Source organism: Onychomys torridus, chromosome 17 (genome assembly GCF_903995425.1).
Source record: "Onychomys torridus chromosome 17, mOncTor1.1, whole genome shotgun sequence".
Classification (NCBI taxonomy): domain Eukaryota; kingdom Metazoa; phylum Chordata; class Mammalia; order Rodentia; family Cricetidae; genus Onychomys; species Onychomys torridus.
The window spans coordinates 49,969,852-49,991,835 of record NC_050459.1 but is presented as its reverse complement, the minus strand read 5'-3'; the positions used below and the strand labels follow the sequence as shown (position 1 = coordinate 49,991,835).

General features: G+C 42.6%; 1 protein-coding gene across 2 annotated transcripts in view; it reads left to right on the top strand.

Annotated features, from left to right (window-relative positions):
- The window catches only part of Galnt7 (polypeptide N-acetylgalactosaminyltransferase 7), a 125,317-nt gene that overhangs the window by 85,253 nt on the left and 18,080 nt on the right, over positions 1-21,984 (top strand). Inside the window, exons 3-6 of one of the 2 annotated variants that reach the window (XM_036166411.1) lie at positions 11,935-12,101; positions 17,929-18,059; positions 18,326-18,405; positions 20,581-20,763. In XM_036166411.1, coding sequence (XP_036022304.1) covers positions 11,935-12,101; positions 17,929-18,059; positions 18,326-18,405; positions 20,581-20,763 — 561 coding nt within the window. Of the gene's footprint in view, positions 1-11,934; positions 12,102-17,928; positions 18,060-18,325; positions 18,406-20,259; positions 20,443-20,580; positions 20,764-21,984 lie in introns of both variants that reach the window. The other variant, XM_036166412.1, reaches the window with a different exon arrangement.

Genomic DNA, 21,984 nt, shown 5'->3' with positions numbered 1-21,984 from the left:
TCACTGTTTTCAACCACTGAGTAATACTCCACTGTGTAAATGTACCACATTTTCTTTATCCATTCTTTGGTTAAGGGACATCTAGGTTGTTTTCAGTTTCTGGCTAATTATGAATAAAGCTGCTATGAACATAGTTGAGCAAGTGTCCTTGTGATAGGATAGAGCATCTTTTGGGTGTGTGCCCAGGAGTGGTATAGCTAGGTCTTGAAGTAGATTGATTCCCAATATTCTAAAAAACGGTCATACTGATTTCCAAAGCGGCTGGTCAAGTTTATACTCCCACCAGCATTGAAGGAGAGTTCTCTTTGCTCCACATCCTCTCCAGCATGAACTGTCACTTGTGGTTTTTATCTTAGCCATGCTGACTGACTGACAGGCGTAAGAGGAAATCTCTGAGTCGTTTTGATTTTAATTTCCCTGATGGCTAAGGATGTTGAACATTTCTTGAAGTGTTTCGTGGCCATTTGATATTCGTCTGTTGAGAATTCTTTTTCGATCTGGACCCCATTTTCTAACTGGGTTGTTTAGTTTGTTGATGTCTAGTTTCTTGAGTTCTTTAAATGTTTGTCTGTTTCCTTTGGAACAGTATCTTCTTATCTGCCTGCTAAGCATTCCTCTCCTAATTAGCCACAATCATTATTCTGTTAGTCTTTTATTTAGGACATTTGGGACCATTTCTAGCTTCTCACTATTGTAAAAAATGTTATGATGGACAGCCTGGGACTCAGTCTCTGCCCATTCTTAGCTCTCTCGGCAGGACAAATTTCTAATGGAGGGTCTCGGTCACAGAACAGATGACCTCCCTTTTGCACTGTCATAGTTTTCAATTCTGGTGTCTCTCGTCTGCTGTCCATCATGTTCAGGCTCCGTGTTACATCCACGTCATACAGAGTGGGTTTGTTTTGCCCTTTCCCCTCTTTGATTTTTCGAGACAGGGTTTCTGTGTGTAACAGTCTGTAGCCAAAAGCAGAGTCCTCACAAACTAATGTAGTGCATCCCCTCATTTTGCAGTTGGGGGCATCTATGAATCATGGTGTAAGAATCCGCAACTAAGCATTACACAGCCTGCGATAGCTAACCATTCGCTGTTGGGAAATTACCCCCTAACACCAACCTGAAGTTACCACGCTACCCTTGTATGCGTCTACCTCTTCTCCAGTCATTAACGACTTTGAAATGTGCTTGTGAAGCTGCAAACCCTCCATCTGGCCGATGTGGTTTCCTTATTGTGATTAGAGCACTGGGAAGGCGTAGCCTCACTCTCAGAGTGAGGAAATGCCAAGTGGAAGATGACTCAAGAACATCCGAAGAATGTTTGCAAAGTGTGATCTTCACGTCTGTGTGGAACTCCAGCTCCCAACCTGTTCTCTGTACAACTGTTCTTAATGACTGGCACTTGGTATGATGCCGTTGTCACCACTGAAGCCTTCGTAGAAATACAGCCCAGTGAAGCTCACGGCTGTATGTCCCTGCCATGAGGACACCTCATGTTACGGGGAAAAAAAAAAAACCAAAAACAAAAAAAACTTACACTAGACTTCACATCAACAACAGACCTAACCAGGTTTAGGTCCAGAAAATTCTAGCCAAACTGGTAGACTCATAAGAGGTATTGAGAGTAGGGGTGCTCCACCATTAGTAGAATTCAGGGTAGCACCATCTGCAGTGGATTCTTTGTGAGCAGTGCCCTAGAATTGTGCTTGTCGGAACTCTTCACACTCTGCCAGGCACTTTATAAATTGCATTCTTATTTCTTTCTCTACGTCCTTTTTTTTTAATCCATTTCTTCTATTTTTAATCTCTGTAATGTTTCGTTCTTTGTCTTTGTATGCTGTCTGAGGTCCTTCACAGAGTGAGGCAGAGCATTAACCAGCTAGCTCAAAGATGAGAACCTTTCTTCACTCCTGATGTCTTCACATCTGTGCATGGCCCACAGTGTGTTGATTCTTAACTCCTCTTAGTGTTGCTGTTTTAGCTCAAATATATTGGTGTTTGATAAGCTGGCATTTCTATAAAATTAGAATATCATATGTAAGCTCATATGTGAAATGGGAGTCCAATATAGCTATAAACATATGGCTCACACTGTGAAATGTTCCTTTTTTTTTTTTTTTCCTTCTTCTTTCCCAGGGAGTTTTGAAGAAATATACAAGAACATATGTCCTGTCCTAGGACTCACTGCCAGATTTTTTTCTAAATTGTGGTTTGAGATTTCAGATCATTAACTGGACACATCTGTCTGAGTATGTTTTTCTTTAAATAAAAGAAAAGAGAAAAACTTTGAAGGCAGCTATCCCAAAAATATAATTCAGCATTCTTAGTTTTTTTTTTTTTCTTAAAACATATTTAGTATCCTCTCGACCCTTCAAATCAGGCAGAAATCCTCCACACTGCATGCAGTCATTTTTGTTAGTAGCTATGCATTCCTTGCGTATGGGTGAAAATATGGAACTCATTTTTCTATTTGCTTTATAAGCATGCATTTGTAAGTATGCTTAGTACATTTGTGGTTTAAGGGGAAAAAACTTTAAAGCTAGAGCTGAAGGATTCATCTTGAAACTCACTGCTGTTCTTAACTGACTGGGCAGGTCAAATAACCTAACTGCCTCAGTTCCTGTAGGGAGAAAATGAATGATAAAAAGCGTCTCCCTACCTTGCAAGAGTACCACGAAACTTGGATAAGGTGGTCCGTGTGGGAAGGAATGAAATCTATTAGAAACTCATTTCCTCCCGTCTGGGATCAAATGAGCAGAATACTTGATGGCAAAAAGGACCAGTTCTCTGGCTCAAACATCCACCCTGCAAGATTGTCGGCTCTTCCCATGAGTTCTGAGAGCCCAAGCATGTTGGACACATGCTTGGAAACGGATGCCCTAAAATTCCCCATGGGTGCTTGTGTTTCTGCTTTGTGTTCAGGCAGTGCTGTCCGCTCATTTAGTGTCCTCTGAGGCTAGCCTGTGCGTCTCTAAAGCCACCTGTCTCCTCAGCAGAGAGGCCACGGTAGCATGTTTACCATCAGTTCCGCGGACAGGTCTCTCCTGTGTCTTCTTGCAGGGTCTTCGGGAATTCCAGCTCATAACCTCTTCTCCCTGTTTGGCTTGCTGGACACTTTAACAGAGCTGGAGCACCAGCTGGGGGGCTGAGACAGAGCTGTTCTCATGCTTGGAGGTCTCTGGCCCAGGTTACTGCAGAGAACTCAAGCTGAGTTCTCCGAAGAGAGCATCACATTTAGCTCCTCTGGCCTTTCAGGACCTGTGAATTCTAACCATACCATGAATGTGACCCTGGATGGGGAGCTGAGGGAAAGGAAGGGTGACCTCATGGCTAACGACTGGGCAGCTGTATTGCACTGTGAGTTACAGGTCACTAACTACCTCACATAGAGAATGGAAATGGATGCATACAGGGGTTTTTCCATTTTTTCATGTATTATTATTGGGGGGCTCTGTGTGTGAGAGGGGGGATGGGCATCATGTTGCACTTATGTGTGGAGAACAGAGGAGTTGGGAGGTTGTCTTTCTCCTTCCACCTTTATGTGGGTTCTAGGGATCCCGTATACTTACGGTGCCATCTCACTGGCCCACATCCCAATCAGCAGAGGTCGCAGAGTTCTGGACAGGTAGGCGACTATTGCTCTTGGGCATATATGCTGCACAAGGCTATGGCTATCCTGCTTTGTCCAAAGCTCTTAGCCCCGATTCATCCTGGAGAGGTTCTAGCAAACTTGTTTTGCTCAAACAGTCCCCATCCTCCCATCCGTTGACTGTTTAGACGTGAACTAACCCTCGAAATCCCAGCTTGGCCCCAGAACAAGACTTTAGTCCCAAGAATTGACGCAGTAGCCCAACTGGAACTGGACCACTTGCCTTAAACCATGTACACATGACAGACCACTGTCATTATTGAGATTGAACTGATCTGAGTGAGGGGCAGGGCCAAAGCTGCCCACTGGCTCTACCCTTCATACTTGCTCTGGTTTCCAGCCATGGTACCACATGGTAAGCTCAAGCAAGAATTACCGTTAGCAGCTGCACTTTCTCCATTACTCAGTTTTGACATGACAAGTGATATACTTGACATTTTTTCCAGGCACAGCCGTTAATTCTGTGTACATCGACTTGATTTTTGAACCTTCTCAAAGAATGGAAGATTTATTATTATCCCTCTCAATAATATTTGGCTCATTAGCAGAGAAAATGGATGGGTTCCGTGACATCGGGCGACACTGAAAAACAGTAGACCTGTAGACATTTTTGAAATCAAATCAACAAATATCTATCGAGAATTGACATAATCATGAAATGTTTGTGATTTGGGCAGAACTGAACTTAGCTTTTCTGATACTTTCATTTTGCAGATAATAGGATGAGGGTGTTCTTTACTACAGACGGCATTTTGACCTTCAACGGACGACTGACTAATAAGACCGTTAGGGAAAAGTAATTAGTGTCTAACAGTGAAGGGAAAGGGCACAAGCTCTTTGTGGAAAGACGTCTGAGACAATGATTAGGATGAAAACAAACTGGAACTCGATTCCATTATGCCTAGTCAAAAGAAAGACTATATTATGGAGGCTAGAATGGGGGACCAAAGAAATGGCGATCACTGTCACTGTGTCCCAACCAGCTGTCTTTAGAGAGTGCTCGAGGCTGAGTCCTTCAATAAGCCTGCCCAGCAGAGCTCGCTGTGACCAAGGAACGGTGTGTGGAACCTTCAGAATTGTGACACCAACCATTCTCACAGACTCTGTACTGGCCACGTAATCTGATTTTAGGTAGTTTTTAGTGGTGTCTAGACTATAAAACTTGAAGGCTTTTTCTCTTAATATCACAAATTATACACTAATTAGTAATCTACTTTGAAATATCTATAATTTAGGTAACATTCAATTCTCTAATGTTAATGTTCATCTACACAAAGTTTTTTGTTTTTTGAGACAGTGTTTGTCTGTGTAGCTTTGCGCCTTTCCTGGAATTCGCTTTGGAGACCAGGCTGGCCGAGAACTCAGAGAGATCCGCCTGCCTCTGCCTCCCGAGTGCTGGGATTAAAGGCGTGTGCCACCACACAAAGTATTTTTAGGACCTGCAAAATGAGACCACCTAGAGAGGTCATCTCTGGTTCATTTTCCTGTAACTTCACCAAGAAGCTCTCCAATCTCAAAATGTAAGAGAAAATAGACAGATAGCTTGATTTGCTGATTGGCCAATGAAGTTTTAGTCTATGAACACACATACATAACAAGCTGAAATTTAGTAAAAATACTAAGGTTAACATGTTAGATGGGGTAATTTCTTAAAATCAAATCTTTTAAACTAACTAAGCTAAAACAGGTAACGAAGAGGTCCTGTTGAACTGTCTCATGGAAACCAAGATCACACAGGACATGTGAGAGTCACTGGGGATTCAGAACCAGGAGGGCAGATGAGAAAGTAAAGTCATGTGTCTGTTAAGCATTCATACACTTACCATACTTTTTTGTTTTTGTTTTTGTTTTGTTTTGTTTTTGCATTTCTCCAAGAAAAACTCTTGTTTCAACCCCTTGCCTCACCATGCAAGTATAAATAGAAACTAAAGTCACAGGAGCTCAGAGTCCAAAGTGAAGGACCCCAGCTGGCCCAGCTGGGACCAGTGTTCCCTGCTCGTACATTCACTGTTCCAGAGATAATGTTGTATGGTCTCCTCCTGAGGAATTGATAAGGAGACAGAACCATGGGATGTGGTTGCTTTAAGCAGACATTCTAAACATGTATCCCAACACAGTGTTCCCCTCAAATGCAGATTCTGTTTGGAGTACAAATGCAAAAAATAAATAAGTTGTTTGGGCATAGTATATGGTTTTTAAATATGAGGAAAGTAAACATACTATATTTTTGTTCCCTCATTGTCAGGAAAGATGAATATTAAAATTTTATAATTGACATCTTAAGAGTGTGTTAAGGGTTGGAGATTTAGCTCAGTGGTAGAGGGCTTGCCTAGCAAGCACAAGGCCCTGGGTTCGATCCTCAGCTCAAAAAAAAGAGTGTGTTAGATTTACTAAGGCCTTTAAAAGTTTATTTTGTTATTAGATTCATTTATTGAGTGTGAGCGTGTGTGTGTGTGTGTGTGTGTGTGTGTGTGTGTGTGTGTGTGTGTGTGTTTAATGGCCTGCAGAAGTTGGTTTTCTCCTTCTAGGAGCTGGGTCCTAGGGATCAAACTTACCCAGCTTCTCATTGAGAGTCCCCACCCTTCAAACCAGTCCTCCAGCTCACAGGCCTTCAAAGCTCCACAGAGGACCAGATATTGAGGACCTTAGCAGATGAGTTTAAGTCTCATCACTCACCTCACTGAAGCACCGGGGAGGGACTTGAGGAGCAAATAAATGTTTTCCGAAAGGAGCAAGTTTGGTTCTAGAGACTTGATGTGAGGCATGGTCCCAGTGGTTTAGACATAAAGACTCACCTTTGCTAAACGTCAGCATGGTCTATGAGAAGGAGCCAAGCCAAGCTCGTATCTTTGAAAGCAGACACATGCTTAACCCGGTAGACTGGGAGACCATGATAACCCAGTTTGGCAGGACAGCTTTGTAAAGTCTTCAGACCTCTGTGAACAAGGCACAGACACACAGTTCGAGTGGCAGCGTTACTAAGTGAAGTAGAGATGGAATTTCTCACTCTCTTAGAGATAGCACAGAGCTTTAAGCACAACACCTGGGCTTAGGTTTAACCCCAGGAACAGTAGATGAAGAGATAATAAGCATACTGAGCCCATTTTGAACCCAGAAAGCTGGGAGGGATGCTTATACACAACAGATGATAAACCTGTCCCAGAGATCAGGGCGTCAGCGTCTAAGTCAATATATGAAATGCAATTATAAACACAGAATGGGAGACACTGGTCTTGATAGTCATTTAAGGAAGAACGTTCTAGGGATTTGGGAGCTAGACTATGATACGATCACAAAACAAAACAAACTTTAGGGCTAATGTAATTTTGTTTGAACTCATGAAAGAATTATACCTAGAGCCAGTTTGAGGCACTACACCCTTAAGTGGACTAAAAATCGTCAAATCTTCTCCAGGAGCCACACTGATAAAATGCGTATCCAGAGAGTGCTAATGAGGAAGTAACGTTCTAGGTTTTTTGTTGTTAAATTCTGCATAGAATACATTTGAAGGAGTAGCACTTACATTCTCAGGTGGTGACTCTGTACCCTTCCACCCAAAGTGCACAGGAACCACACCCTTGGATAAAGGACCTCCCCCCAGTCTGTTGAGTTTGATGCACAGGTTTAATGGCTGTAACTCTGGTTTAATTGGAAATGGACCACGCCTTTAATCCCAGCAGAGGCAGGCAGATCTCTGTGAGTTTGAGGCCAGCCTGGTCTAAAGAGCTAGTTCTAGGATAGCCAGGGTTACACAAAGAAATCCTGTCTCAAGCCCCGCCCCCCAAAAAGATAAAATAGATATTTCTGAATGCTGTTCAATTTCGTGTCTACATTACTAATATATTTGGGAATTTAGTATAAGCTCCATTTCAGGTAGGTTCTAAGCATTTTTCTCTCCTGTTAATTATTTAAATAACAGTATTTTCAGATGGAGGCCAGAAAAGCACTGTAATTATTTTTAAATGGAAGAGGTAATTAATAAAGTCAGTGTTTCTCCAATTGTGAGTTTAATTCCTATGCCTAAAACTTCCTCCCTGTTAGATGTAGACTTCCTGCAGAATTAACAGGAGAGACTCTAAAGTTACTCCCTATCAAAATAAAGACTTTGAGTGAATAATCTATAAATAAGACACAGCTCTTAAAGGGTGGAAGTTGGGTAACGTCCTCACACAAGTGCATACACATAGTGCTGTCGATTAATGATAATACATGTGAATCTCAACAGCTTATAACCTAAAACCGTTGGGTGCTTCATAGTCTGCTTAACTAGATATTATTATCGATAGTCTAATTATAAGGCTTAAATTATTCTGTTCTAACTAGGAGTGTGTGAGTGTGTGTGTCTATCTGTCTTAAGTATGGCACACGGTGTGGGTGCCTGGGGGAAACCAGAAGGCATTAGATCCTTCGGAGATGCAGTTACAGGATGTGTGAGCCACCCCATGTGGGTCCTGGGAACCTAGTTCGGGTCCTCTGGAAGAGCAGCAAGCAATTCTCCCCTCTAGCACCACTGCCGAGCCCCTGTGACAAGGCTCTGTATCAGCTACAGAAGATACCAGAACTACAGAGATAGATCAAGTACACGTTAATACAGGTTTCATGTTTTGGATTTGAAATGTGCTTTTGTAAATTACAGAAGTCACAGTGAAATGCTTGGGGAAGCGGGAATGCCTCCGGGCGTAAGAGCACTTGCTGTGCAAGCATGAGGACCCGAGTTCGAATCCCCAGCACTCACATTTAAAACAACAAAAGAAAAAAAAAAAAGTGTGTCCTCACATGCCTATAACCCCAGCACTATGGGAGGCATTCTGGCTGCTATCGCAGCTCCAGGGCCAGTGAGAGACTGTCTGAAAGGAGGACAGTAGAGAGTGACAGAGAAGGAAGCCTGGTGTCCTCCTTTCCCTACACAACGCGTAGCATAGCCACATGCGCGGACGCTTTCTGTCTCTTCTCCTGATAGCAAGCACTTGTCTCCGAAGTTACCATGAAAACGTTGCATAGGATGACAAGGATCACTCCACATTCCAAGCTTCTAACCTGAATGCTAATGCTTGTGATCAGAGCAGTTTTCCCGCACAGCTGAGCCCTGCTGTCCTTGATGCTGGAAGACTGAAAAGCTCTCTTGGAGCATAAGATGGCTGGAGAGCAGAAATGAGTCAAAAGCATGTAACCAACCCATCCAACCAAACGTGGCTTCTCACTGCAATTGGTTTTCTTTCCTACACCACTCCCAGTGAGTTATCCAGAGAGGATACGGTCAAGACCCCTAAGTAGCTTCCTGGAGGCACAGATAGTCCCAATCCTGTATATGTGTATGCTACATCTTTTCCTAAACATGTATTCCTATGATAAAAATAGTCTGTAAATTAGGCATCCTAAGAGGTGAACAGACAGCAGTAACTGATCACAAACTAAGCTCCCAAGTGGGCCTCTCCTGATATCTTAACTGTATAATACTCTATTACTGAGCCATGTTTGACCACAAGTAACTAGCAAAACCCACAGATAAAGGGAGACTACTCTATTGCAAATTTACAGCAGTGAGGTGAGACATGGTGCAAGACAGGGCTTTACCTCAGTCCCATAGAGAGTTCTTTTTCTTCCCTTTCACATTTATTTATTGTGTGTGGAGGTCAGAGTCCAACGTGAAGGAGTTAGCTCTGTCCTTCCGTCATAGGAATTCATCTCAGATCCTCAGGCACAGTGGTTAGGCATCTGCACCCGCTGAGCCGGCTTGCCAGTACAAGAGCTCTCTCCTTCCCCCGTCGGTGTGCATGTCAAGGCACAGCGGATGATGAGCACTCAGTGTGCGCTTTGCTTTGGCTCTTTCTCACCACGGCAAACAGAAAAGGTGGCAGAAAGCTAACCTTTGTCAAGAACCTGCATCCATTCAGGCTGTTAATTTAACCACAGAGGAAGCCTGTGGTTAAATTAACGCAATCCGTGTCGCCCTGCAGCTCTGGTGGGGCTGGTTCCCTGGCCCCGGCTCACACTTCTATAGGGTGTTTCTACGCTGCAGAGGTCACCTTTCTCTCTGGCCTTCGGTGATTGAACGGCCATGCATCCTTGAGGTGCTGCCCTCTTCTGGCTCTGAGTGAGGGGTGCCCTGTCTCCTTGAGTCCACCGAACTCTTCATCCGCCTCTGAGACATTGGTGTTAGACCACTGTGTTGCTATACTGTCACAGACCACACAGTGAGAATTAAGAAATGAAATGTCTCAAAATTCTGAGGACTGGGAAGCTTTTAGACTGAGGGACAGCCATGCGGCATGGACCTCCTTGCTGCAGCTAATCGTGGAGAAAAGTTTGAAAGCAGAATTGTTCCTGTGTAAATGAGTGAGACATCGTAATAGGAGGGTGCCAAACTCACGGTTTTGAGAAACCCAGTGTCATGATAACAGGATGAATACATCACCCTCAAGGCTCCACCTCCCAACACTCTCGCATCTAGGGATCAGGTTTGCAACACTTGAGCTTTGGGGACCACAGTTTAACCACAGAAAATCATGCTGCGGTGACCTGGTGACTTGGGCAGCCCTTGTGACTAGTGGCTCCTGCCATGCCATCCTTACCCTGGTGACTCATCTCCACCTCAGACCTCACTGGGTCCTCTGAGCCCTACTTGTCGACTAGAGCCAAACCATGGCTTAAAGCTTCTGTACCGTAGATTACCTCCTAGCACCCTGCCACCCAGAACCGGCAAGCTGTGAACCTGTCAACGCTTAGCCACTTTCTCTGCTCCCCACTGAAATCAAGTGGAAATTTCTGACCCTTGGGCGTCATTCTAGAGCCAAGAGAGACTGTCAAGAAGATGTGGGATGAAGACTGTCTAAATACACCTCAGTTGTTGTTAGTGTTCAGAAGCTCTCTTGAAGCTTGGAACGAAATGGAGGTGGCACAAACCTCCCTTCATCTCCTGGTTTTGTTGTTGCTTTGGTTTGGTTTGAGACAGGATCTCATTCTGTACCTCAGGGTGGCCTAGAACTCACTATGTCGCTGAAGGTGCCCTTGGCTTGATCCTGCCTCCACCTCTGGGGTAGGTTACTTACAGGCATGAGCTACCATACCTGGCTCTTCATCTGCTCTTGTTCCATTCTGTCCCGTTGTTTTTTTCCAATTTTTCCCACTTCTCCATGCTAGGAGATCTTCAGCTTCTCTTTTTTCCTGGAAGGGGCAGAGCTTCTCTTCACAGAATATGAGGCATCTCAGAATGGGATTGTATGGGATGGTCATACTAAGAGATAATCACATCGAGTGATTATCAAAACTGTCATCCCCAATCACAGAGCAGCTGTTGTGTGTTAGCTGCTGGGAACTTGGTGTTGAATGGAACTAACGAAGCTCTGTCCTTAAAGGATTATGAACTTGAACATCTAGAAGGATAGATTCCGTATAAGGATGTAGAGTCAGGTGCAATGCCCATCAGTAAGAAAATGATTCGATCAATTATGGAACAGCCCATACTGTGGAATGTTATACAGTAAATGGTTTAAAGCCAAGTCAGTACACTCATGCTGTCCCTTCCGTCTGGGTTCCAGGAATGTAACCAGGTTTGCTCAGTGAGTGTCATTTTTCTCTGCTCTGTGTCACAGGACAGGCCCAAGATTTACACTGTCCTATTTCTGCATTTTAAACAATTACTCTGAAAGAGCATGAGACTTCTAACTTTGGCTCCCCCACCCCACCCCGTTCAGATGTGCTCAAGTATCCCCTGGCTCTGGAGTCTTCATCAGACCCTGTTCTCAGATTCCTTCTGTTAGGAAAAGGCTTCCAACAGCTTTATTCCCACTACCTTTGCCTCAAACATTCTTTTGTAGAGTAACCAAAGATCGTTTTTTCGTCAGCCCAGAAGGTCCAGACAATATTAGAGCTGTACTCATTTACTAGTAAATTTTCTAGAGACTTCCATGTGTACCTGGTTAACCTGCTTAATTTTTTCTGAACATTTTTTGCTGTCATATTAGACAACAGAGTAAGTCTTAAAGCTCAAGTTTCCAGAAGGAAAGTAAAGTGATGTCTGTGATACAGAAACCAGCTGACAGCTGTAATAGTGTCTTTAGCATCATCTTTTATCACAGGACGTGCTGATAGCACGGAGCTTTATCTCAGAGGAACTTTAAACACCGGCGTCTCGCTTTGATCTTGTTTCTGCTGAGATCCAAAGCGCTTCATACTGTTTCCTTAGATAAGTCAAACATATTTAATCCAATCAGAAAATTCAATCACAGAGACTTTGGAGCAAGTGTTATAGATTCCCTCTAACTTTGTATGATGAAATTTTCTTTTTACAGATGCAAGTATTGGCATTATGATGAAAACCTGCTCACTTCGAGTGTTGTCATTGTCTTCCATAATGAAGGATGGTCAACCCTCATGAGAACAGTACACAGTGTAATCAAAAGGACACCGAGGAAGTATTTAGCAGAAATTGTCTTAATTGATGATTTCAGCAATAAAGGTAATAACGGCTATAGACTTGACATCTTGGCTATAAAATTCTGGGTATAAAGTAAGTCAGTTATTAAAGATGTTATATAAAAAGAATTAAGTCTTAAAAATGAAAGGTGTCTACTGATATGTTACTATGTTGTCACTGTGCCAAGCACCGTATATACATCATTTTGTTTAATCCTAACAGTAACCTTTACAATATTATAATTATTTCTATTTTATACAGGAGGCTCAAAGAAACCACGTGACTTGCCAGAAGTCACAGAGGTAGTCATTAACTGCTAGGTCCAAATCCATGAGTTCAAGACTGTCTTCAGGCATTGTCAGATTCTGTACCAGTATTCTGTGGGGCTTGGATTTCACACACACACACACACACACACACACACACACACACACACACACACACACAAATGAGTTCTACAGTAATTTACTGAAAGATTGGAAAACAGAATCGTGTATATTTTGCATTGCCACCCGAAGGTCCAGCCATAATTTTCAAACTGGAACCCACTCACCTATCTCACCGACTTCATTTTGCACTTGAACCATGATGCAAATACTGAATGTGGCCTGAAAATGTGAGGAGCTACTTTTCTTGTCGCTCTGGCGCAATTCCCGACAAAAGCCACTTAAAAAGAGCAGGTTATTTTGGTGCATAGTCTGAGGGCACGTTGAGTCCATGGTGAGGAAGAGGAGGGAGGTAAATGTTGGTGCTCAGCCCATTTTCTTTTTCCTCAGTCAAGGACCCAAGTCCGTGCCACCTGCATTGAGAGCTGGATCCTGCCAAGTTACCACATTAACCATCATACTCGCCATACTGGACTACTTTTTAAAATACGGAACACACCTTCTACAGCTCATTTAATACTGTATGGGATTTAAACTATTAAGTAAAAACAAGTTATGCAGGGCTTTTTGTTCTTTTTAACTTTCTTTTCATTTATTCTTTGTGTCTTTCACATCATGCATCTCCATCCCATGCATTCCCCGTCCCTTTGTATCCACCCTCTATTGGTTTAATTATTAAGGCTACTCCACGTAGTTAAAAGGGAGGTTTATTTTGTGGGGTAACTTACAAATGAAGGGATAGGTAGGTTGCAGGGTCTGGGAAAGGTATGGTGCAGTCCGGCGGTGTTCTCTGGAGAACTCTGCTCAGTCTACCTCCAGCGTCCAGCGTCCAGGGTCCTGGAACCAAGAGAGACCTCTCCTCTCGATCCTTGGTCTTCAGCGTCCTCTCTCAGCCCCGCCTTGTGGGCGTGACCATTACCAAAGCCTCAATGGGGGTTGGAATTTCCAGGCCAAGACAGGATGGCTATGCACTACAACCCTCTGCCCTTGCAGCTCCCCCCAAATAAAATAAAATTTAAGAAAAAAAAAGAAAAAAGAAAAATCAATCTCATCATGACAGCTGCAGTGTGATACAGTGAGTCACATGATAAACCATTTTGTCCATATATTTTTACTTGCAAGTGATCATTGCAGAGAATCATTGGTCTGGTTCTAGGCCTCTGCTTTCTGCTACACTACAGACACTGGACCCTCACTGGGCCTCCTCACTGGGATATCCTGCTGTTGCCCTGTGTCATAGAGATCCTGCAGCTTTGGGTCTGAAGGACCAGTCCCATGAAGGTTTTTGTTTTTGAGAGAAGAGAGAGAGCACACACAATGTATGGGCTTCTGTACCTCAAGATAGCCTTGAACTCTTTGTGTAGCTAAGTATAGCCTGAAATTCTTGTCCGTACTTGCCTGTCCCCTGTCACCACAGACTGCACCTGGCTTGCTCTTCGTTCTTTTGAAGGAGGCAGTGACGGTATTTAGGAGTCACCTTGCTTCAGCTTGGCAAGAGAGTGGTCCAGTGGCCATTCGCTAGAGAAGCGAATTTCCACAGTTCATTGGGAATAATTTCTTTCAATACGTTATTGCAAGTTAAATATATATTCTTAATCACAGAAATGTGGAAATAATGTAGCCCAGATCCTACATCAACATGCAGATGAAAATGGAACGTTGCTTCTTCAGTATCAATCTGCATATTCGTTTATTTTCACTCGTCACAGAACAACAGGAGTTTTTGGACTGACTGAAGTGCTCACCTACTCAGTAAGAACAGGATGTTTGCACTCTGACAGACAAGTTTCAAGGTTTTCTGCATAAGCCGTGACCACCAAATCCGATGTTAGGGTTGAAGATAGGACATCAGTGCCATGAAAACACCTTTCAGGATAGCTTCATACGGTGTCCGGAATTGAACTTCCTCCAGAGGGCCGTTCAGAACTCTCCAAAGCTGAGTAACCCTGTGCTGCTTCTTCAAGGACGTGCCTGGAATCTGGATGTGCTCACATGTGCTAGCACTAGAAAAAAAGAGAATTATGATTTATTTCCTTCTCTCACTTTTTTGCAGCGGATAACTTTTTCAACTAATCATTTTTAATTACTCTAGATGTATAGCTTTAAATTTTTTAGCTAAATTAAATTTATTTAACGTAGATGTCTTATCTTGGTTGCAGTTTTTTCTGACAGAAATGCTTTTATCAGATATTTTTTTTTCTGCAAAACAAGCATTTGAAAATAGACTTTAGGGCACTGGAGATGGCTCACCACCACCTCTGACTCCAGTTCCAGTTGACCCCGCGTCCTCCTCTGGCCTCCCGGTTCACAGCACACACGTGGTGCACTTACATACAGCAAGCAAGCAGCCATGCAGTCATTTTTAAATGTATAAATAATCTAAATCTACAAAACTACTTTCTAAACTCTACTGCCTTGGTACTGATTGTAGGAGATTGATTATTAATAATCATTATAAAAGGAATAGATACTTTACCACCCTAAAATAACTGTTTGGCCCCCCAAAGAAGAGGGGACCCTGAGGTTTGAGGTGTCTGTGCGTCTGACTACCCTCTTGATGTGGCATGTCTCATGTCATAGCTCTCCACAGTTCTGACTCACACTCAGGCAGGATCTGCTTACCTCACAGTGGGTAAAAACTTCTAGACTCTCCTGGAATTGGAGTCCAGAAGGTCTGTAATTAGTGTTCCCAATCTCAAGACAACATTGAAATCTTTTGCTACTAACTTCAGGAAAATTGTAGTATTTGGTTAATCAGGCCCAAATAAAAACGTGGTTTATACCTTGCCCCAGTAAAAAGTAAACTTTCAAGTTACAAGTTTTATTTTAGAGACAAAATAATATAAAACCCCTAAAAGGATCTAACTACTCTTCATAACCATTAGGCTCCCGGAAATGAAAGTGTTCTCTCTTAGCAAGATTTGGGGCCTTTAAATAGAGCCGGCTCCTCACCACGTGTGTGAGTCTTCTGATGAAGTTTCAGATAAAACAGCCCCAGACCAGACGCTTAGAGGTCTGCAGCAGACCAGGGTTTTCTCGGTCCCACATTACAGCCTGCAGCCGCCCAGGGTTTTCTCCGTCCTACATTACAGTGTGCAGTGGCCTCAGTTGTGTACTGCCTCCACAGAGACAGAGAAAGGAGCAGACAGCAGCAGAACACAAGTGAACTGACTGTAAGGCTTCTGTGCACAAGTGACCCACGGCCTTTCTACACGAGCCCGGGCCACGGACAGTCACAACCCCTGACGTACGTGGTTTGTAGGAAGGCAATATTCACCTAGAGAGTGGCAATGGGTATTTTGAGGCCTAAATGCAGTCTACCACAGTGTAAGGTGTCACAAAGAAAACATTTGTCTTGACTGAGAGTCTAAATTTGAAAAAACAGATCACTCGCTTCTGTACATTAAGATGTATTTAAGATATAGTTTTAAGTAACATGCCCCAAAGACAGCCCTAATGGAATTAAGAAAGCCTTTAGAGAATAGTAACATAGGACTGTACCAAGCTTTTTAAAAAGGCAAGGCTTCTTCTACAAAGAAAGAAACAACTAATTTTGAAAGGGAAAATCGCCAGGTGGTGGTGGCGCATGCCTTAAATCTCAGCACTTGGGAGGCAGAGACCAGCCGGTCTCAGAGTTCTAGGACAGCCAGTGCTGTACAGAAAAACCCTGTCTCAAAAAAAAAAAAGGCAAAACTGAAAAGGAAAATCACCAAATATGTTGGCAGGAAAATATAATTAAGCATGAGAATTTTATTTGTAAGACTCATTAAAAATTGGTGCCAAAATGTGTGTGTGTGTGTGTGTGTGTGTGTGTGCGCGCGCGCGCGCGCACGCGCGCGCGCGCGATGTCTTAATTCTGAAAACCCACATGGGAGGGTGTCTTGTTGGCATAAACTCCCCAGTGCAGTTATGCACATCTGTAATACTAGTGCTTAGGAGGTGGAGGCAGGGGGATCAAGATGTTCAAGTCTAGGAGTTGGAGAGAGGTTAAGAGCACTCACTGCTCTTAAGGACCACAGTTTGATTCCCAGCAGCCACCTGGCTCACAGCCATTTGTAATTCCAGTCCTAAGGGATAAGATGCAGTCTTCTGGCCTCCTCCATGAACCAGACACACAAGTGGTGCACAGACATGCATGCATTTTTAAATGCATACAATTTTAAAACAATTTTTTAAGAGTTCAGGTCCAGCCTCAGCTACATAGTGAATTTGAGGCCAGCCTTGGATATACTATACTCTCTCTTGAAACAAACAGAAACATTTAAAAAGCCTCCTAAAACAAGCAAACTATTAAATATATGGTCTAACATACCCATTTTACCACCAGCTCATATCTAGATACAGCAATTTTGGGGGGGGTGGTTTTTGTGATGAGCCAGATTTTTAACTATTTTAGGACAATTTCTATGTCCTTGGGAAGTATCTCAGCAGGATCGGGAGCTTGTTCTAAATGCTGAGCCAATTTCCTGGGCTCACAGTGATAAACAAAAGCTGTTATTTTTCCAAAGGGAAGCCAAGGTACAAGCTTTGCCAATTGTGCCTGGTTCTCATAACATAGAATTTACTCTACTAAATCACAAACATATATGTATATGTATATATAATTATAATAATTATAATTTAATTATACACATACTTGTAATGCTAAGCTGCAGACAAAAATTGGACTTTTGATTGTTACAGGCCAACTTGGTGGCTAGCCTTCAGCACAGCAAGACTGCAGTTTTCAGTACCTGTTATGGTGGCAGAAAAATGGCCCAGAAACAAAATGTTAAGCAGCCTATGCCCCATGCAGACTTCCAGAAGTTGCATGACAATATCAGTATATTGTGTGTCTTCAGAGATCCTGAACCACAGCCTCTTTCGACTTCAAACTATTCTATATGTTTTTCTTTTTAATTTTTCAGTCTGCCATTTGTAAGTTTGAATATTCATTTATTCTTCACAGGGATGCTTGATAATTTTTTTTAACGCTACCCAATCCTCTGCAGATATATTAAGCTTACAACTTAACTTGTAACACATTTTGCCTTCCATCTTTCTTGTGTGTGATGGCAGAGGACTGAACCCGGGGCCTCATAAATGCTTTACACATGGTCTACCACTGAACTACACCTCCAGCCCTTGCCTTCGGTCTTAATTGATTGAACAGTTGGTCTGATCCATGTAAGATTAGTGATTGCACAGCACATCTGTATCCAATCTTTGTTTCTTTTTGTTGTTGTTGTTGTTGTTTTGTTTTGTTTTGTTTTTCTGAGACAGGGTTTCTCTGTATCTTTGGTGCCTGTCCTGGATCTTGCTCTGTAGACCAGGCTGGGCTCAAACTGCCTCCAGAGTGGTGGGAATAAAGGTGTGTGCCGCTGCCACCTCCGCCACCACCACCCCCCCAACCCCCCAGCTCAATCTTTGTTTCTTGAGAGAGAGAAAAAGTTTCTATGTAAACATCTATAATGTTGGCTGTGAATTTTTTTTTATATTTACAGAACATTTAAAAGAAAAACTGGATGACTACATTAAGCTGTGGAATGGCCTTGTGAAGGTGTTTCGAAATGAGAGAAGAGAAGGTTTAATTCAAGCTCGAAGCATTGGCGCACAGAAGGCTAAACTCGGACAGGTAGGAAGCCTGTGCTGTTTACAGTGTCAACACTGCCTTTTTGGTAACTAAAAAATCAGATACATTTTAAATTATCCTTCAGCTTTGTTTTATTTTGTTTTGTTTTGTTTTTTTTATTTAAATGAGAATGTTGGTTTGAACGGATAATTTATATGGAAAAATTGACTAAAATGCTAATTTACATTAGCATTTAATTTTAAATTGTGTGTGATATATGATGTACCATATGTGAGGAGTATTCTTTCACCCTGCCTCTTTTTTTTAAGGTTTTGATATACCTTGATGCCCACTGTGAGGTGGCAGTTAACTGGTATGCACCACTTGTAGCTCCCATATCTAAGGACAGGTAACATCACCTTGCTTTTTTTTCTTTCCTAGTTTCAAAGTAAACCTTGTCCTAGAAGGACAAACACTATTCTCCTCTGGGATCCCCATTCCATCTAGTTTGCCAGATGCTGTATGAGATGTGTTTTCCTTGAGCTGTTTGTGTCCTGGGTGGAGCTAAATGGATGATTTGGGCTATTCCAATGTAGCCAGCCTGTATTTGGAAAAAGCTAGGTGTCCCCCTGCAGAGTTGTCTTGGTACTTTGTTGAGACTCTCTCGAAGAGTGATATTAATTGTTCCCTCAAAACTGGATAAATGCTCTGAAGATTTGAAGAAGCATGTCTTGAAATTAAACCTGTGGGCTTCTTACAATCTTTCAAATGGTTACGTTAGATGATAAGGGGCAACTGTTACTCAGGCCAAGTCTTTGGGTTCCTACAAAAACTCCAACTGTTAGAAATAGATAACTGTGCCGTGGGAAGCGGTCATCACCATTAATGAACAGAAACACCAAAAGACAGCATCAGTCTCTAGTTCCAAAAACTTTTGTTGCTTTCTGTCTAGAATTCTATTTCAGAATCTAGGCGAATGCAACGTATTTTTTTGTGGTAAATGGCATGGAGGAACTTGGGAGACTTTCTCATCAGATTTAAGGTGAAGGCCCATCCTAAACACTGTACATGCTGTTTGGCTGAATCTCCACAGCAGCCCTGCCAGGTAGAGATGATTAGCTACACTTTGCAAAAGCAATACTAAGCCGTAGAAAAATGAATTTGCCACAAATCTGATTTAATGAACTGTCAGACAGATCTTAGTGCTTCTTTACATTTCAACATTTATTTTAAATTGTGAAAAGAATGTGGCAAGAGGAAAGATAACTAGCCAGGTAGCCAGCCATTGCCTCCAGGGCGATGTGGAAGTCTTCCCAGCACCAAGGACGTGGCTTCCCAAAGGTTACAGTGGGAACTCTGTGTATCATGCAGTGGGCCTCCTGTGAGTTCATGTTCAGGAGGGAAGTAAGCTCTTTTCTAGAATCTACTGCCCTCGTATCAAGACTCTTGAGTCCCATAGATTTTCATTTCTCTGTGATCTCCATTTTGGGAAACCCATTCTCAACCCTTTCTGATATGATGAGCAGGGTTCCGGATCATTGAAACTGCAACACCGTATCCAATTGGTTATTCAGTGCTAGCATTTTACAAAGCCCAAATGCAAGCAATTTTTTTTTTCTTTTAGCATCTAAATTCTTAGTTCATTCCTTAAATTCCTCAACAGGTACTATAGCATCTTTCTTGCCTTTTTTTTTTTTTTTTAAGTGAAATAAATATAGAACCTGAGGTTTCATTTTTGTTTAAGGGAGCTGTTTTGCTTTGTAATAAAAGAAGGGAAGAAAATTAAGTAAAAGCACAGAAAGGCCTGTTCATAATAACTGCTTCCGAGGAAGCAAGAAAAAGTTGAAGGAAGCTATTACAGATGGGCTGGCAGTGGGTGTGAGCACACAAAAACTTGGAGGAGTGTTTGTTGGGGGACACAGAGAGAAACAGCAGGCAGAAAAATCTTGTAAATACTATAGAATCGCTATGAGACAGCTGCCGGTGATGCCAAGGAAAAGGGAGAGAACAGTAAGCTCAGTGGTGTGGCTCTGAGCCCCAGGAGTTTCTTTGGACAGCCGAGATAAACTTCCCTCCCATTCAGCCCTCCCTCATGCTAGCGGGCCTTGGCTTTCACAAGACCTGACTTTACTCTATGCCCCCATTAGATAAGTTTCCTAATACAGAATGAAACCAAGTACAAAGGAAGCCGATGTAGTTAGGCATGCTGACCTAGTCAGTTTGGGGTTCTTAAATGCGTTTTCATTTTCTGTAAATGTTTCAGAGCTACATGTACTGTGCCTCTAATAGATTACATAGACGGGAATGATTATTCCATTGAACCACAGCAAGGTGGGGATGAAGATGGTTTTGCCAGAGGGGCCTGGGACTGGAGTATGCTATGGAAACGTATTCCACTAAGCCACAAGGAAAAGGCCAAAAGAAAACATAAAACTGAACCCTATCGGTAAAGACTATTACTTTATTTTTTTGTGTTGAATGTTTACCTAAGTCCTTTTTTTTTCCTTCCCTATGAACGCGTGTAAATGTGTGGGTCCATACATACGTTTCCATTTGATCTTGCCGCATCATCAATACAACACAGAACCATTTGCACTGTGCCGATTATAGATGTCATAAATGGCAACACATATGAAATTGTACCCCAAGGGGGTGGTGATGAAGATGGGTATGCCCGAGGAGCATGGGATTGGAGTATGCTCTGGAAACGGGTGCCTCTGACCTCTCGCGAGAAGAGACTGAGAAAGACAAAAACTGAGCCGTATCGGTAATCACTAAATCACTTACCTACCCCCCTTTCCTCCGGTTGCTGCTAACCTATTAACCTCTTGCCACGCTGAGAACTCGCTGTAAGAACTGGAGCTGTGGTCTCGGACCCTGGCCGAGCTTTGCTCCTTGCAGCTTCAAGGCTTTGAATTCACATTGGCTCCTGCAACAGCTTTTACCCCCAATGCAAGCCGCACTAATGTGGATTATACTCTTTCATTGGGGAAAAAGCAACGCAAAAGGCATTGTTAATTTGAAGCGTAAGCAGGAAAAAAGGAAACAGCCTTTTCCTGCTGTCCGGGGAGACCAGGCGGCAAAGTGTATTCTATAAATTGACACGCAAACTGCTGACAGCTCAAGACATGCAGTTTGTGCCTCGAAGTCCTGGGTGCGCTGTTGACAGTGAACGGCACTAGCAAGAGATTTGGGGGTTCTCCCTTTTATATACTAACGCCCTGATACTGATTTTGTTTCGGTTAAATGTGATGAATACAGCAAGTACATGACTTTAGAAAATGTTGTATCGAATCCTTTGCCGCTTGGTTCTCAAAAGAATGCTTGATTAAAAGAAAGCTCGATCCCCAAATCAGCTTTTGTCCCTTCTTGTGGTTCTTCAAATAGAATGATTGATTTTACTCTCCCCTTTTAATCTGTTAATTGGAACATTGTACAGTCTTTCAAAAAGTGACCCCCAAATGAAAGGCTAGTGTGACCATGTCCATCATGTGTTTCCTATTTATTTATTTATTTATTTATTTTGTCTCGTGGTTCCGCCTTCATTATCTTCCTTCCTGTCACACTGCTCCTGTCGGAACTCATTTGGGGAAGTGCTTTTGTGTCGTGGATTCGGGCATGTTTGTGCTCAGGACGCTGAATGGCCAACATGAGGAAATTACAGGACTTCAAGCTTGGACAGGACAGCTTTCAAATTTTCTTCCAAACACTTAAGGTTCAGAAATCTGTTGCCGAGCTGCTTAAGCCCACGGATCACCTAGGAGAAAAAGCAAGGGTTCACTGCCTTAGTTTCTCCAGCAGTTCCGTGAAGCCATGTTTTTAAAGTAAACTAGGAAAGTTTCTATCACCATGCCCTTCAGTTAGCTAACTAGTGAGACAGTTAAAGCTGCATCTTCAGATCTGTATTGGGATGAATGGGAATATATTTGAAGAGCAAAAAGGTGCAGTCATAATGAAATAATGTTAAATGGCAGCTAAGTAAATATGA